Source organism: Neolamprologus multifasciatus, chromosome 19 (genome assembly GCF_963576455.1).
Source record: "Neolamprologus multifasciatus chromosome 19, fNeoMul1.2, whole genome shotgun sequence".
In the NCBI taxonomy this organism is placed as follows: Eukaryota; Metazoa; Chordata; class Actinopteri; order Cichliformes; family Cichlidae; genus Neolamprologus; species Neolamprologus multifasciatus.
The window spans coordinates 13,128,002-13,140,852 of record NC_140457.1 but is presented as its reverse complement, the minus strand read 5'-3'; the positions used below and the strand labels follow the sequence as shown (position 1 = coordinate 13,140,852).

Sequence of the window (12,851 nt, the reverse complement as noted above, 5' to 3'; positions counted from 1 at the left end):
CTACTTTGTTTAGAATCCATTCCCCAAAAAGCAGAGGAAGTAGGTTAAAATGCATAACCATAGAAAATAAGTCAAAGAGCTCCATATGGAAATCATCAGAGACGATGCAGCCGGAGCCAAAGAGCGGTGGGTGTGCTATACTGCTGCTTGGAGTGCAATCTGTTGCATCATTTTCACCACCATCCTCCTCCTCCTCCACCTACTCACTGTCAGGCCCAGGCCCTGGACGCTACAGCCTGCCCCCTACAGTTGGATACGTCAACCATGATTTCACCAAGCCCAGAAGTGCAGCATATACCTTCCATAGTCGTATGAGCAGTGCGAGTAAGTTGTCAGTTATTTTTGTATGTTCTGGTAAACTTGCCCTCAGTGGACCAATCGTTGACTAAGGAGTGCTACAAAGAAGTACTTAATGCTAAGCTGGAGCAGTTAAAGTAAAGGAATAGCACTTTGATGGTTTTTGGCCTTGTTTGCAGTGGTCTCTGTGGACTCCAGCCCAGGACCGAGGTACCACGTTGGATCAAAGGTCACGCGCTTTGGCAGCATGGAAATGCCATCTTACTCTATTTTGGGCAGAGGAGGGCGTACAGGAAGTAAAGGTAAAAAAGAAGGAAAAACCATTCAACCTGTGTAGTAATTGATGTCAGATATTTGGACAAGCATTAGTCATCCATCCATTTATCAGTCCATCCACTCATTCATCCATTTCCCCCCTAAAATAAAGGAATAATTTCAAACTAGTTTCCTTTTATGTTAGGTGACCTATTCCAGACTCCCGGGCCCGGAGCCTACAGTCCAGAGAAGGCTCCGCCCCTCAATGGCCACCGCAGACCTCCATCACACATCATTGGAGCTCGAACCAGATACCGCTCTGTGGATGCTGTACCCTCACCTAACAGGTAAAAGCGAGGAGGAGAGGTAGATTATAGGTCAATGAAAGTGGTGTGACATCACCCGTTGGTTTGTGGATCCCTTTCCTGAAGCCTTCTAGTAACCATAAACAGTTCAAGTTAGCGTTTAGTGTTAATCTAGGATTTGATTCATCTAAAATTGTGCACAGAGTTCTTGAGCATTCTTGAGTATTAAAACCTGCAGCTACTGTTACTAGGCTCTAACTATATTTATTTCTGCTCTAAAGTTTGACAGTACAAGATGGAAGATTGCCTCTAATACGGAATAAGGGTTAAGTGGCTATTTGAGGAACCTCAACTTTTTAAGCACTTCTGCTTTGAATATCATTCCCAGCCTCAGAGGTTGTTGCTTAATAGCGTCTCATTGAGCTCCTTTGTTTCCTAAACTTAGAGGGGATAGCCTGTTATATCCACCCCAGCCATTTCCTACTAAGTCCACAGTCTTTGATAAATATGGTTTCCTTTGTTTTTTAGGAAAGAAGAATGGGCTTGGGAGTAGGTGCCCAAGACAGCATGAGGAATTTAGAAATCAAACAGAGAATAACACCAGATTTACCATCTTACATCACACTCAGTGTTCCTGTTAACCTTTATATTGTTTCCGTCAATCTTCCAGTTACAGTCTTCCTAATCTTCTGGGACATCATATTCCTCACAAACCCTCCAGTGCCAGCTACAGTTTCACAGCCCGGAGGAAGGTCGGCGCTCCCTCTGAAGATCTTGCCACAACTCCCGGACCAGGAAAATACAACAGCACCAACCCGGACATTTACCGTCATCGCCATCCGTCCTTCACCATGCAGGGGAGGACTAAAAGGCCCAATTATTCCTCTGCTATTCCTGGCCCTGGCGCCTACAGCCCAGAGAGATTTCATTTGCACCTTCCAAAATCACCATCCTTCACTCTGGGCATCAGACACTCTGAGTTTGTCACCCCACTTGTGGTAAATGTAACTGACTGACAATGAGGATTTGCTTCAGACACCTTATTTTTATTCTTTTTGACTTAACAAACCAACACTGTTACAAAATAACAATAATACAAAAAATACTGACTTAAACTGGAAATGTAAACTGTGCGCATGATATCCATTTACAATACTCTTTAATAAATAAAACAAAATATAAATAGTTTGTGTTTGCATTTTTCGTGCAGGTAAAATACCAGAAAATGAAATTGTTTACTTCAGTGCAAGCTTAACAGGAAATGGGTAAACAAAAAAAGGAAGTCAGTGGAACTTCCTACAGTCTTTTTCTTGGTATTGTGATCTTCACGGGCACACTCCAGTCACTGCATTTGCCCAGACCAAGCAGCTCCCTAGCACACACTTGGAACAGGTATGGCCTCCCTGGGGTCAGGGCCTTCAGTTCAACCGTGGTGTTCTCATAAGGACCCAGCTGGAGGAGAAAATATAGGATACATATGTAAAAACACACATAGTTAACACCAGGAGGCTACAAGTCAGCCCAGTGGAAAAAGATACTGGTTACTTTAAGTCACATATTAAAATAGAAGTAAAGGACTTATAAATAGTTGATGAATCATAAACCGTTTCATGAAAGTGGATGGAAGAGTTTAGTAATAATGCAAATGTGTTTGCCATCATTAGTCATACTTTCAAATCAGTTACAGTGTGTGCTGATGCACATTTAAAAAAAAAAAAAATTACATCTTAAAAACAATTTATGAGAAAATATTTTCACACAATTTTGAACACTTGAAGTCAAGTTAATGAGTGTTGTAATATTTAAAAGGAAACAGAAAAGCTACTGATGATTATTTAAATGATTAAATTAAAAACTGGATCCTGTAGACGATGGGAACTTTTTTTTAGAAAAACAACAAGTACAAAAAAAAGCAATTCGAGGTTGCTTCAAAAAGTTTGGGTAATTTTGAACTTGCACATGTGATATCCGTGTAAGCGTTAAGTGTGATGTGCTGCTTACAAAACTTGTGGTTGCAACACTTTTATGCAAATATGGTGTGATGAAAATCATACTTACATTAACAGACCTTCGGATCCCCTTGTTTTCCCACTGATAGATAATCTGGTATTTTAGGGGGAATATTGCCAAGTTGGTCCAAGTAGGTGGAGGAGACCACTCAACCAACAACTTTCTGTTGTTAGTAGGGGAAACCCGGACATCAACGGGAGCATCTGGTTTCACTGAACACATAGAACAGATTTTTTTTTATATTGTTGTTTTTGTTTGTTTGTTTAGATAAAAACAGGAATTGGGTTATGAAGCTAAGTGAAGTTTGACCACATTCTGTGTAATTTCATTTCTCACCTATATCCTCCAGCATGAAGCTTGTTAGATGGGAGCTGCTTCTCCCAGAATGAACTGCTGTGATGTTGATGATGTAGTCAGTAAGAAGCTTCAGGTTGGGCAGCTGGCAGATCCAGAACTGAAAAAAAAGAAAAAGAGAGAGAAGATGAAAGAAAACTTTGGGGAATTCACAAAATGACAAGCACTTGAGATGAATTAGTAATCAACCACAGATCACAAATTACTGGTTTCCTCAGACTCACAAGATAAACTTGAAATGATTCCAAAAAAGAAAAGAAAAGAAAAGAAAAGAAAAGAAAAGAAAAGAAAAGAAAAGAAAAGAAAAGAAAAGAAAAGAAAAGAAAAGAAAAGAAAAGAAAAGAAAAGAAATGGGATTTTCCAAAACTCAGACTGTCCCGTCAGGTTTGTGGATCATTCCAGTACTTTATGTATATGTGTGTGTAAATATAGTACATATATATATATATATATATATATATATATATATAGTACAACTTATCTAAATGAGTTAAATTTTGTTGCATGAATTCTGGAAACCACCTCTTCTCCTTTCTCTTGGCTGTTTGCAAACCTAAGGGTTAACGTCACCCCATGACTGAAAATTCCCTCCACACTATGCATGATGCATGATTTCAGTCTCAGGATCCAGGGATTTTTGCTCATAACAGACAAGAATATATCCAAAAATTCCTAGATGCACAGCCAATATCAGATGATCTCTTAAGGTTATAAACTGGTACCTGTTCAGAGGATGAAGAGCCGGGTGGAAGGAGATGGCATTCCTTGGTGCTTGCCTGATTATATCTCTCACTGGTAAACACAAACATTTACACATAAACACATTTAAGAAAAAAAAGGCTATTTAATGACACTTGTTAAGTAGAGTGTCTTCTACTAAAAGGGGGTCAGTGCTTTGGGTCAGCACCCACTAAAACTATTCACAGACTTACCTGTATGTAGCAATGTAATGCGTGGTAGGGAAGCGGGGTGGTTTAGGCCAGGTGCACAGCGTCGCATTCGGATAGCTCGAACACCAGCAGTGCACCTTGGGAGCGGAGAGGGGATCTGGCAGGGAAAAACTGGATTTAGTCACTGAGTGCAAAACATAAACGCTGACAGAAATACAGAATAAAGAAAAATACAAAATTTAATATCTGTATCGGTATCACGTTGACAATAATATTATAACATAACATGAAAGAAAGAAAGAATAAGTGGAAGTGGGAAACATGTAGTCAAGCACAGACTAGCACTCACTCTGTGATGTTCCAGTTCCTCTCAGCAGGTCCAGTGCTTGACTTTCAACAATGCTAATTAGTAGAGTCACAGTGACATAGCCACCACCAAATACTGCAGCCCTCATTGCATCAGAGGAGGGATTATTTGCCAAGAGCAGTTTTTCAAAGTAGTTTTAGAAATGTTACTTTCAACTCCCAACCCCGGGCCCAAGTTAAATACTACTCTCTTCTGTTATTCCCTTGTCCTTTGCCCTTTTTCTTGCAGATCTACACCTGTCTTTGTGTCAAAGTACAGCAATAACAAGTTGCTTCACAGTCTCGCCTCCCCTGTGTATTTGAGCGCCTCGCAGCTGATCGCGGTATAAAAGCCAAAGGGGTCATTGCGAAAGAGGAAGAGAAGTCACCGCACAGGAAATTCCTTATAAGAACTGAACAGTTATGAATTACTGCATGCTGATTAAGGTTTCCTTACGTCATGAAAGAGAAGTTTTTTTGAAGTGGTTACTTCTTTAATGGTGCATTTATGGCACAAACGAAAATGCTGGTCTCCAGGAGACTCACACAGCACGTACATTTACAAATATGCAAAGAAACCTATCAGTAAAGACAAAATCAGCAAAGCCAAGAAAGTCCCTACTTCATATCAACTGTCAGTGCTCTCTGGTACTCTCCTCAGCTCATGGTATCTTGACTGCCATCTAGTGCACAAATTAGGAATCAGCAGGTACAGGTTTAAATCATTCTGTATATACAGTCTTTGGTTATCACTCAGGCAATAAAGTCATACTTCAGCAGAGGTATAACCCCCCTCTAGTGTCCAGTTTTATGTCATCTGCGCATTCACAGTCCAAGCTCTCAGACATTTTCTCGATTGACTCTGTGAGGCCACGATAGCTTCTTGGAGCTCCATCCAGAGAGGGAGGCACTGTGGACGTTCCAACCCACTGTGTGAGTGCCGTCTTTGTGTATGTCAAGACTGTGAAGCCCCCCGCTGGAGGTCCGCAGCGAGGTGAAGGCCTTGCTGATCCAGCTGTTCTTTGCTTCCTGCAGATCACTGGTCAGGATTCCCTTCTGGTGCTCCAGCTCCTGCATGAGGATACACAGATGTATGACTGCAAATACTGCATTATGCAATTAATTTTACTATGTTTTTACTAAATATGCACTTATGTTTTTTTTATTTACATTATTAAAATACTTTTAATAGTTTTAAATAACAATGCCGATTCATATGATTATTGGCAAATTAACACTCAAGTTTTTAATCTATTATGGGTCACAGTTATACCTGAATTTAACTGTAATGATTAGTTTTAAATAATTCACTAACTGGACACCATTATGAATTACTTCAACCCTGTAAATCCTGAACCATGAAACAATTGTCAGAAAATTCAGGTTTTTTTGGAACTGCAGTGTTTACCGAACCTTCTGACCAAAGTTTGTACATGCCAGTTTGAATTTGCATCATATTTGCTAGATTAAGCATTTTTTTTCACAATTTAGTTACATTTTTCAGGAAAAAAAGTTGCACACATGATTTAGAAGTCTCAAAAGCTCACAAAAACAACGTATTAAATATGATAGAATTACGACAATGTATTGTGGAAGTGATGCAATTTATTTATATGCCTATTTTAAGCATGCTAGATATGTAATTAGTAGGGGCGATCGTGGCTCAAGAGTTGGGAGTTCGCCTTGTAATCGGAAGGTTGCCGGTTCGAGCCCCGGCTTAGACAGTCTCGGTCGTTGTGTCCTTGGGCAAGACACTTCACCCGTTGCCTACTGGTGGTGGTCAGAGGGCCCGGTGGCGCCAGTGTCCGGCAGCCTCGCCTCTGTCAGTGTGCCCCAGGGTGGCTGTGGCTACAATGTAGCTTGCCATCACCAGTGTGTGAATGGGTGGATGACTGGATATGTAAAGCGCTTTGGGGTTCTTAGGGACTAGTAAAGCGCTATATAAATACAGGCCATTTACCATTTACTTAAAAGTAATAAAGTAATAAGTAATGAATCTTGAAGCATTCTTCAGGATTATCCCATTATGCTATTTCTGTGTTATTTATGAAGCAAATGACTTCAAAAATGATCCGGGGTAATTCCTGTCAGCTTTTGAAGTCTCTGTTTTCTGCTACTTCTTCCTGAAAATGTTCCTTTGTAACTTTCACTTTCCAGTGTTGTCAAACCTGTTTTACTGGAACAGCGACAATATCTCAGAACCTGGTCCTGTTGTCTGTCTTCAGGGGCTTATGCTTAGTAAAAATGCTTCATATCAGCTTTATTAGAGGTCAGGTGTCAACATATTCCCTATAAAAAGCCAGATTTAATGCAGCACTAGACTAGCAGAGCTCACAGTCATGCTAATGACCACTTTAAAATAAAATAATCTTTTTTTTTTTTATTGAATGCCACTGATCTCTCCCCACCCTATGCTCAAAAAACCAGTTGAGGTCGTTTGAGCAGCTAATCAGGATGCCTTCTGGGCACTTTCCCATCAGGTTTTCCGGCCACGTCTATCCATCTATCCAGGGAGACACCCCAGAACATGGTGAAAGGATTATAAATCTCATCATATTTGTAACTGGCTCAGTATCCCCAAGCAGGAAATGGGACTGGGGAAAGAAAAACCCTATTTAGCCTGCTAGCACCTCACCCCAATTCTGGATAAGTGGAAGAAAATCAATGGATGGACAGCTGGATGGGTGGCAATCAATATTTATCCAGATCTTCCTTGATTTTTCTTAACTGTGACCAAGAAGCAAACTGAGAGAGATATTTTATAGTGTAAAACTACTACTAACCCGTGTTATGACAAAAACATTTCTTTGCTGCATTTTGTTGCCATTTATTGGCTGACATATATCCAGATATCCTCTTATCTGCAAAACACTGACAATTTGTGCATGTTTTGGTTACATGCTTGTAGATATTTGTGAAGGTCAGAGATTTAATCAAGATATGTATCTATGAATGGTCCAGTCCGGTCTGATTCACTGGTCTTACCTGGATTTTGCACGTGGCCTCCACCATCTGGAGTTTGGTCTGGACCAGCTCCTTTTCCAAATCCCCAATCTGAGCCCTGAGTAGCTCTTTTTCCTGCTCCCTCCTCCTCTGCTCCTCCAGCGTGGGATCTTCATCCTTCTCCTCCACGCCCTGTTCAGTCACTTTCTGATCTTCCGTCTGCACAGCCATTTCTGAGTCCCGACCTATATCGGATGTTTCATCTGAATTCATGATGTGTCGACAGTGGGAGCAAGCTTTTATTGCACTCTGTGATGTGAAAAAAAAAGTGCAGCAAAAATGAAATGATACAGATTTTTTCCTCTCAAACGTGACATATGTAATAGATAATCTGAGTAACTGATGATTTAATAGAAAGGTTGAAAGCATTTTATACAACAACAGGATTTGAGATGAAGCACGGCGGAGGTAAGAGGTGAGATAAAAGAAGAAGAGATGACAGCAAAGCTCCAAAGGAAGAGCGCTACCCTCACCTTAAGTGAATCCATCTCCTCTCTGTGGGCGGCTTGCTGGCTTTCAAGGCGGTTTGTCAGCTGAGAACAGATCTGAGCCAAAGATCACGACTTTAACATAATTAAGCAAAACATCAGCAGAAGAAATGTAGTGATTTTAGAAACTCTCTGTACCTGTTTGTAGTCTGCAATGATACCAGACGACCTTTTGAGTTTCTGCTCGGCCTTTTCTATTTCTCTCCGAAACACTTCCTTCAGCTATAATGAAAGATAACATTCCTTCGCTCAGTTATGCCTGCAGTTAAATATCAAAATCTCTAATTGTGAGGAAGCATGAATAACTTAAATCTCACCATGGCAACTTCCTCCTCTTTCCCTCTTTTCTCCTCTTCTGTGATCTGCAGTTGCTGTCTAGTTTCCATAAGGTCTTTGGTTAGTTCGTCCACTCTGTCCTCCGCCTGCAAAGAGAAAATCGCGGCAGTCAGCTCAGGATATTACGCTTTCATCGTGAATGAAACTTTTATATTGATGTTGCATATAACTGCAGGGCCATGCACAATACCAGAAGTTAATAATAATACAATAAGACAAAATCACTGTGCTATTCTAATGAAATGTAAAATGAATGCCAAATATATTATTCTATTACGGTTACACTTTATTCATTTCCTGTGGGGTTTCGCTACCCTTTTGAAAAGGGCAGTAATTAATTGTACCTTGTCTAGAGTGTTCCTCAGGGCCACCTTGCTGGTGATCAATTTGTGGGCCAGATTGTCATTTTCCTGCTCCAGACGAAGGCTGGCCTGCTGAAGCTGACGGTTTTCCTTCTGCAAACCACAGAAACAATCTATCAAAGTCTCAGCATTTTAAAAAAAAGACATTTTAGATAAAGAATAAGAAAATAACTTGAACCTGATCCTAGCACTTATCACAGCAAAAGAAGAATGTTAGGATTGACTTTAGAGACAAAGATCCCCCACCACATATTTGTCCAAAGTGTCTTCCTCGTCATCCATTATTTGAAGCCGGCACTCCTTCAGTTTAGCTTTCTTTGTTGGTACCTAATGGCAGAGAGTCAAAATGCACTAAATATAACAAAGCAGAAAAACTGTCACATTTGACTGAGCTGAAGAAAGCTATCTCCTCCACACAGATATTGTGCCGGATGAGGGATGAGCATGACAAATCAAGAACGAGCCCAAGAAAGAGATCCAGAAGGAGATAGCACCAAGATAAGATAAAATAAGCACATGGGGAAATGATCAAATTAGTATGCCTGAGGGAATAATAGTAGAAGGAAGTCTGAAATGGCAATTTCCATATCTCAGATATCTAAAACGAACAACCAGAAATCATTCCTTTTTTTTTTCTGAAATTATTATCCATCCATAAAACATCCAAAGGAATGTTTTATGTGTTGTGATTGTACTTGCAGCTACCGTTTAGCCAGTTGCTCGTGTAACAGATGTAGAAATATTGTAAAGATCAAACCCAAACAGGCCCGTAGAGGCAAGCTAAGAGCAGCACTACACCCATTTAATGCTTTGCTCCTAATCAACAGTCAAATAAGGATAATCTGCAACTTGAAATGAGTGTGTGAGTGTTACAATCTACTGACATAATCATTTATATTAATAGGTTGTTAATATGCATTAACAAGTAAGAAGAAATTTGTTGCTGTAGAGGATAAAAGTAGAGCCTTGTTGGATAAATCAGCCAAATGTGTAATATTTCTTCTAAAATGTAGACATCTAAAAATTGAAATACACACAGGCAGTACAAATCTGCTTAAGGACAGTACTTGAGTTAATGCAGACTCATGTTCTACTACTTCACTGCGGAATTATGAAGAAAAATAGCTCAGCTGTTGTCACTAAGTGCACAAACTGAAAGAAAAAGAAACTTACTGTGAATTTAGGTCCCGTTTCAGACCCTAGACAGGCAAAAATCTCCTCCTCGCTCATCTGCTCGATTGCATGGGCATCGTAAGCATTGACCATGGACACCTCTTCCATCATCTTGTCCAAATATGCAGCTACGAGAGCTGCCTCCGTTCAATCAGATGTAAACAGTCAGAGCTTTTGCACGTCGAGGCTCCAATTTTAAACAGACCCACGAGAAGTAATGGGGATCCCGTCAGGCCTGAAGGACAATCTGTCTCTTAAGTGAATTAAAGAAGCGGGTTCATAGCGATGAAGTCACCTTCTTTTTCCTTGCAGTGATGATGGTTGCAAGTCCAGTATTTGAGCATAAACAGGAAATATCAGGTTAAAGTCCAAGTCAATCGAGGATAAGGAAAGTCTGTTTATAGTCCAAAGGTGAGCAACAGAATAATACAGCAAAGGTAAAATGTATCTCTGCTTAAATCCTCATTAGAAGTCAGTCAGAACTGCCTACTGTTTCAGGAAAAACAGTGTTATAGGTATTTGGGCGGTAACAGGTTCAACAGGGTTTACAACCAACCTGAGAGGGAGTGTGACAACAAGACAACCTTACACACACCCACAGCAGAGCTCAGCTTTCTTAGCAACTCACGTGTCCATGCTCTCTCTCACACGCACGTATACATATATAGAAGAACAAAAAAAGAAACACGTGTTGTTGGAGCTGAACTTTTCAAACAAGCTAGTTCACTCTAATTTATCTGGTGAAAATAAGCTCACGCTATGAATTGTTTTTCTCTCACACTTTATGCTTTCAAACCTCTTTAAAAAATTCACTCCAGTCATCTTTTCTTCTACTTTTTTCTCCCCCTTTACACTTTTCTTTGCCAGGTAGAGGTGCTGTGTGAAGCTGCCAGACCCTGCTTATGTATTTAAAGAGTAAATGATGTCGTATTTGCGATCTGTCATCCGCAGGTGTTGGCATCTATTATTGTCATGGGCGAAGCAGCCTGACAGGGTATGAAACGGGTCGAGCAGGTAAAGCACTCAAATACCAAAGCACGAGTGTGGAATAACAAAGATGATTCTGCGTTCGACGCCCTCTTTTTCCCCACGGTCTCGGTGTCACTTTCATGTAATGATGCATGGTTTCTCTCAATTCCTGGCTTGCATTATAAACCTCTCAGTTTTTATCTTCTCTTTCTTGATGACAGACCGGTTTCTTTTTTAAGGTTTCACTTCCCTTTCTTTAAACTTCAGTGTTTCACTACCTTTCTTTATCTGAATTTTGTAATTTTTATTTGTTTCCCCTTTGTGGCTTTAAAGAAAGAAAAAAACAATTCCCGCTCTAATGTACGTCTGTGGTTTTCTGTTTTTTTTCTCTTCTGTGACCAGAAACTGATTTCAACATCTTGTATCTACTGTCTGAGTCACCGTGTGGAAAAGACAGACCAAAAAACCATGTAAATATACGCCAATATCTATTGCATATGTTTAGTTACGTTTTTTCTTTCCCCCTCTGTGGCTTTTTTTAAAATCAGCATTTCCTGCTCTAATGTACACTACCAGTAAGTTTGGACTTTCTGTTTTTTCTTCATTTTTATGACTATTTACCTTGTAGATTCTCACTGAAGACATCAAAACTATGAATGAACACATATAAAATTATGCAGTACACAAAACAGTGTGAAATAACTCAAAACATTTTGTATATTTTAGATTCTTCAAAGTAGCCACCCTTTGCTTTGATTACTGCTTTGCACACTCTTGGCATTCTCTCGATGAGCTTCATCGGGTAGTCACCTGAAATGGTTTTCCAACAGTGTTGAAGGAGTTCCCAGAGATGCTGAGCACTTGTTGGCCCTTTTGCCGTCTCATCTCAAACCACCTTGATTGGGTTTGATTGGGACCATTTGTTCACCTTTTCTGTGTCGCAAAAAGACACAGCAGGTGGAACCAAAGAGCTCAAATTTGGACTCATCAGAACAAAGCTTGGATTGCCGCTGGTGTAATGTCCATTCCTTATATTTCTTGGCCCAAACAAATTTCTTCTGCTTGTTGCTTTTCCTTAGTCGTGTTTTCTTAGCAGCTATTTGACCATAAAGGCCTGATTTGCACAGTCAGAGCCAGTTTCATCCTAGTGCTTAATGGATTTTGCGACTTTCAAAGTTTCCAGACTGACCTTCAGTTCTTAAAGTGATGGTGGATTATCGTTTCTCTTCACGTAGCTGATTGGTTCTTTCCTTAATATGAATTCTAACAGTTGTCAAATAAGCCTGTCAGCTGTGTACCAACCTGATTCCTGCACAACATGGTCCCAACCCCATTTAAAGGCAAAAAATGCCAAGAGTGTGCAAAGCAGTAATCAAGGCAAAGGGTGGCTACTTTGAAGAATCTAAAATGTAAAACATATTTTGAGTTATTTCACTTTTTTTTTTGTTTACTACATAATTTCATGTGTTCATTCATAGTTTTGATGCCTTCAGTCAGAATCTACAATATAAATAGTCATGAAAATAAAGAAAAACCATAAAATGAGAAGCTGTGTCCAGACTCTTGACGTGTACGTCTGTGGTTTTCTTTTCTTTTCTGTTTTTTTCTTCTTCTATGAACAGAAACCGATTTCATAATCCTGTGTATCTACTGTCTGAGTCACTGTGTGAAAAAGACAGACCATAAGAATATGCAGATATCTACATATTTATTCCTCCTGAAAAAAAGGGAACATTATGTGAAACATTGTGGATTTTCCTCAGGTCATAGCAGAATGTGTTTTTTTTTTAAAAATACAGAAACAGTAACCTGAAAATAAAAGTTAAGTTCTAACACAACAGTTGTGTTCATTATGGTGCAACAAACCTGTGAGCACAAACACTGAGCCACTGTCATCAGACTAAGGGGATATTTGTTGGGTAGGTGGCAGTGAACGCCAGTGTTCAGTGAACATCTAAACTGACAAAGACATTTAAAAATAAAAATAAAGCAGTTTACATACAATACTGTGCAAAAGTCTTAAGTCAGCACTCCATTATCTGGATTTAGCTTCTAAGGAGGCAG

At 39.8% G+C, this 12,851-nt stretch overlaps 3 protein-coding genes across 5 annotated transcripts; 1 reads left to right on the top strand and 2 right to left on the bottom strand.

Annotated features, from left to right (window-relative positions):
- Nucleotides 1–104: 104 nt before the first annotated feature.
- Nucleotides 105–1,873, top strand: odf3l2a (outer dense fiber of sperm tails 3-like 2a). Its single transcript, XM_085142864.1, has 4 exons — nucleotides 105–324; nucleotides 477–599; nucleotides 758–899; nucleotides 1,528–1,873. Exons 1-4 carry the CDS (start codon nucleotides 105–107, stop codon nucleotides 1,871–1,873), a joined length of 831 nt encoding a protein of 276 aa, XP_084998990.1.
- Nucleotides 1,874–2,153: 280 nt separating this feature from the next.
- Nucleotides 2,154–4,569, bottom strand: ebi3 (Epstein-Barr virus induced 3). 2 transcript variants are annotated; one of them, XM_085142862.1, is made up of 6 exons: nucleotides 4,461–4,569; nucleotides 4,154–4,268; nucleotides 3,944–4,013; nucleotides 3,204–3,321; nucleotides 2,916–3,079; nucleotides 2,154–2,309 (listed from the first exon to the last, which is right to left on the bottom strand). In XM_085142862.1, the coding sequence occupies exons 1-6, from the start codon at nucleotides 4,564–4,566 to the stop codon at nucleotides 2,154–2,156; spliced, it is 729 nt and encodes a 242-aa protein (XP_084998988.1). In that variant the 5' UTR covers nucleotides 4,567–4,569. The 2 variants fall into 2 exon arrangements, with proteins under 2 accessions (XP_084998988.1, XP_084998987.1); XM_085142861.1 differs by lacking the exon at nucleotides 2,154–2,309 and having other exon boundaries at nucleotides 2,521–3,079.
- A 727-nt stretch (nucleotides 4,570–5,296) lies between these two features.
- Nucleotides 5,297–12,819, bottom strand: LOC146496159 (rab GTPase-activating protein 1-like). Of its 2 annotated transcripts, XM_085142859.1 has the most exons (8): nucleotides 9,819–12,819; nucleotides 8,892–8,972; nucleotides 8,628–8,738; nucleotides 8,265–8,369; nucleotides 8,086–8,169; nucleotides 7,933–8,004; nucleotides 7,442–7,708; nucleotides 5,297–5,527 (listed from the first exon to the last, which is right to left on the bottom strand). In XM_085142859.1, the coding sequence occupies exons 1-8, from the start codon at nucleotides 9,927–9,929 to the stop codon at nucleotides 5,297–5,299; spliced, it is 1,062 nt and encodes a 353-aa protein (XP_084998985.1). In that variant the 5' UTR covers nucleotides 9,930–12,819. The 2 variants fall into 2 exon arrangements, with proteins under 2 accessions (XP_084998985.1, XP_084998986.1); XM_085142860.1 differs by lacking the exon at nucleotides 8,892–8,972.
- Between the last annotated feature and the right edge of the window lie 32 nt (nucleotides 12,820–12,851).

Excerpts from the sequence above, each read along its gene's own strand:
- odf3l2a (XM_085142864.1), top strand. The coding sequence starts at position 105 with ATGCAGCCGGAGCCAAAGAGCGGTGGGTGTGCTATACTGCTGCTTGGA. Across the intron at positions 325-476 it reads TAGTCGTATGAGCAGTGCGA|TGGTCTCTGTGGACTCCAGC; the intron begins GTAAGTTGTCAG and ends CCTTGTTTGCAG. Across the intron at positions 600-757 it reads AGGGCGTACAGGAAGTAAAG|GTGACCTATTCCAGACTCCC; the intron begins GTAAAAAAGAAG and ends CTTTTATGTTAG.
- ebi3 (XM_085142861.1), bottom strand. The coding sequence starts at position 4,566 with ATGAGGGCTGCAGTATTTGGTGGTGGCTATGTCACTGTGACTCTACTA. Across the intron at positions 4,014-4,153 it reads CATTACATTGCTACATACAG|TGAGAGATATAATCAGGCAA; the intron begins GTAAGTCTGTGA and ends TGTGTTTACCAG. Across the intron at positions 3,080-3,203 it reads CTTCATGCTGGAGGATATAG|TGAAACCAGATGCTCCCGTT; the intron begins GTGAGAAATGAA and ends CTATGTGTTCAG.
- LOC146496159 (XM_085142859.1), bottom strand. The coding sequence starts at position 9,929 with ATGATGGAAGAGGTGTCCATGGTCAATGCTTACGATGCCCATGCAATC. Across the intron at positions 8,370-8,627 it reads TGAGGAACACTCTAGACAAG|GCGGAGGACAGAGTGGACGA; the intron begins GTACAATTAATT and ends TTCTCTTTGCAG. Across the intron at positions 8,170-8,264 it reads AAGAGGAGGAAGTTGCCATG|CTGAAGGAAGTGTTTCGGAG; the intron begins GTGAGATTTAAG and ends CTTTCATTATAG.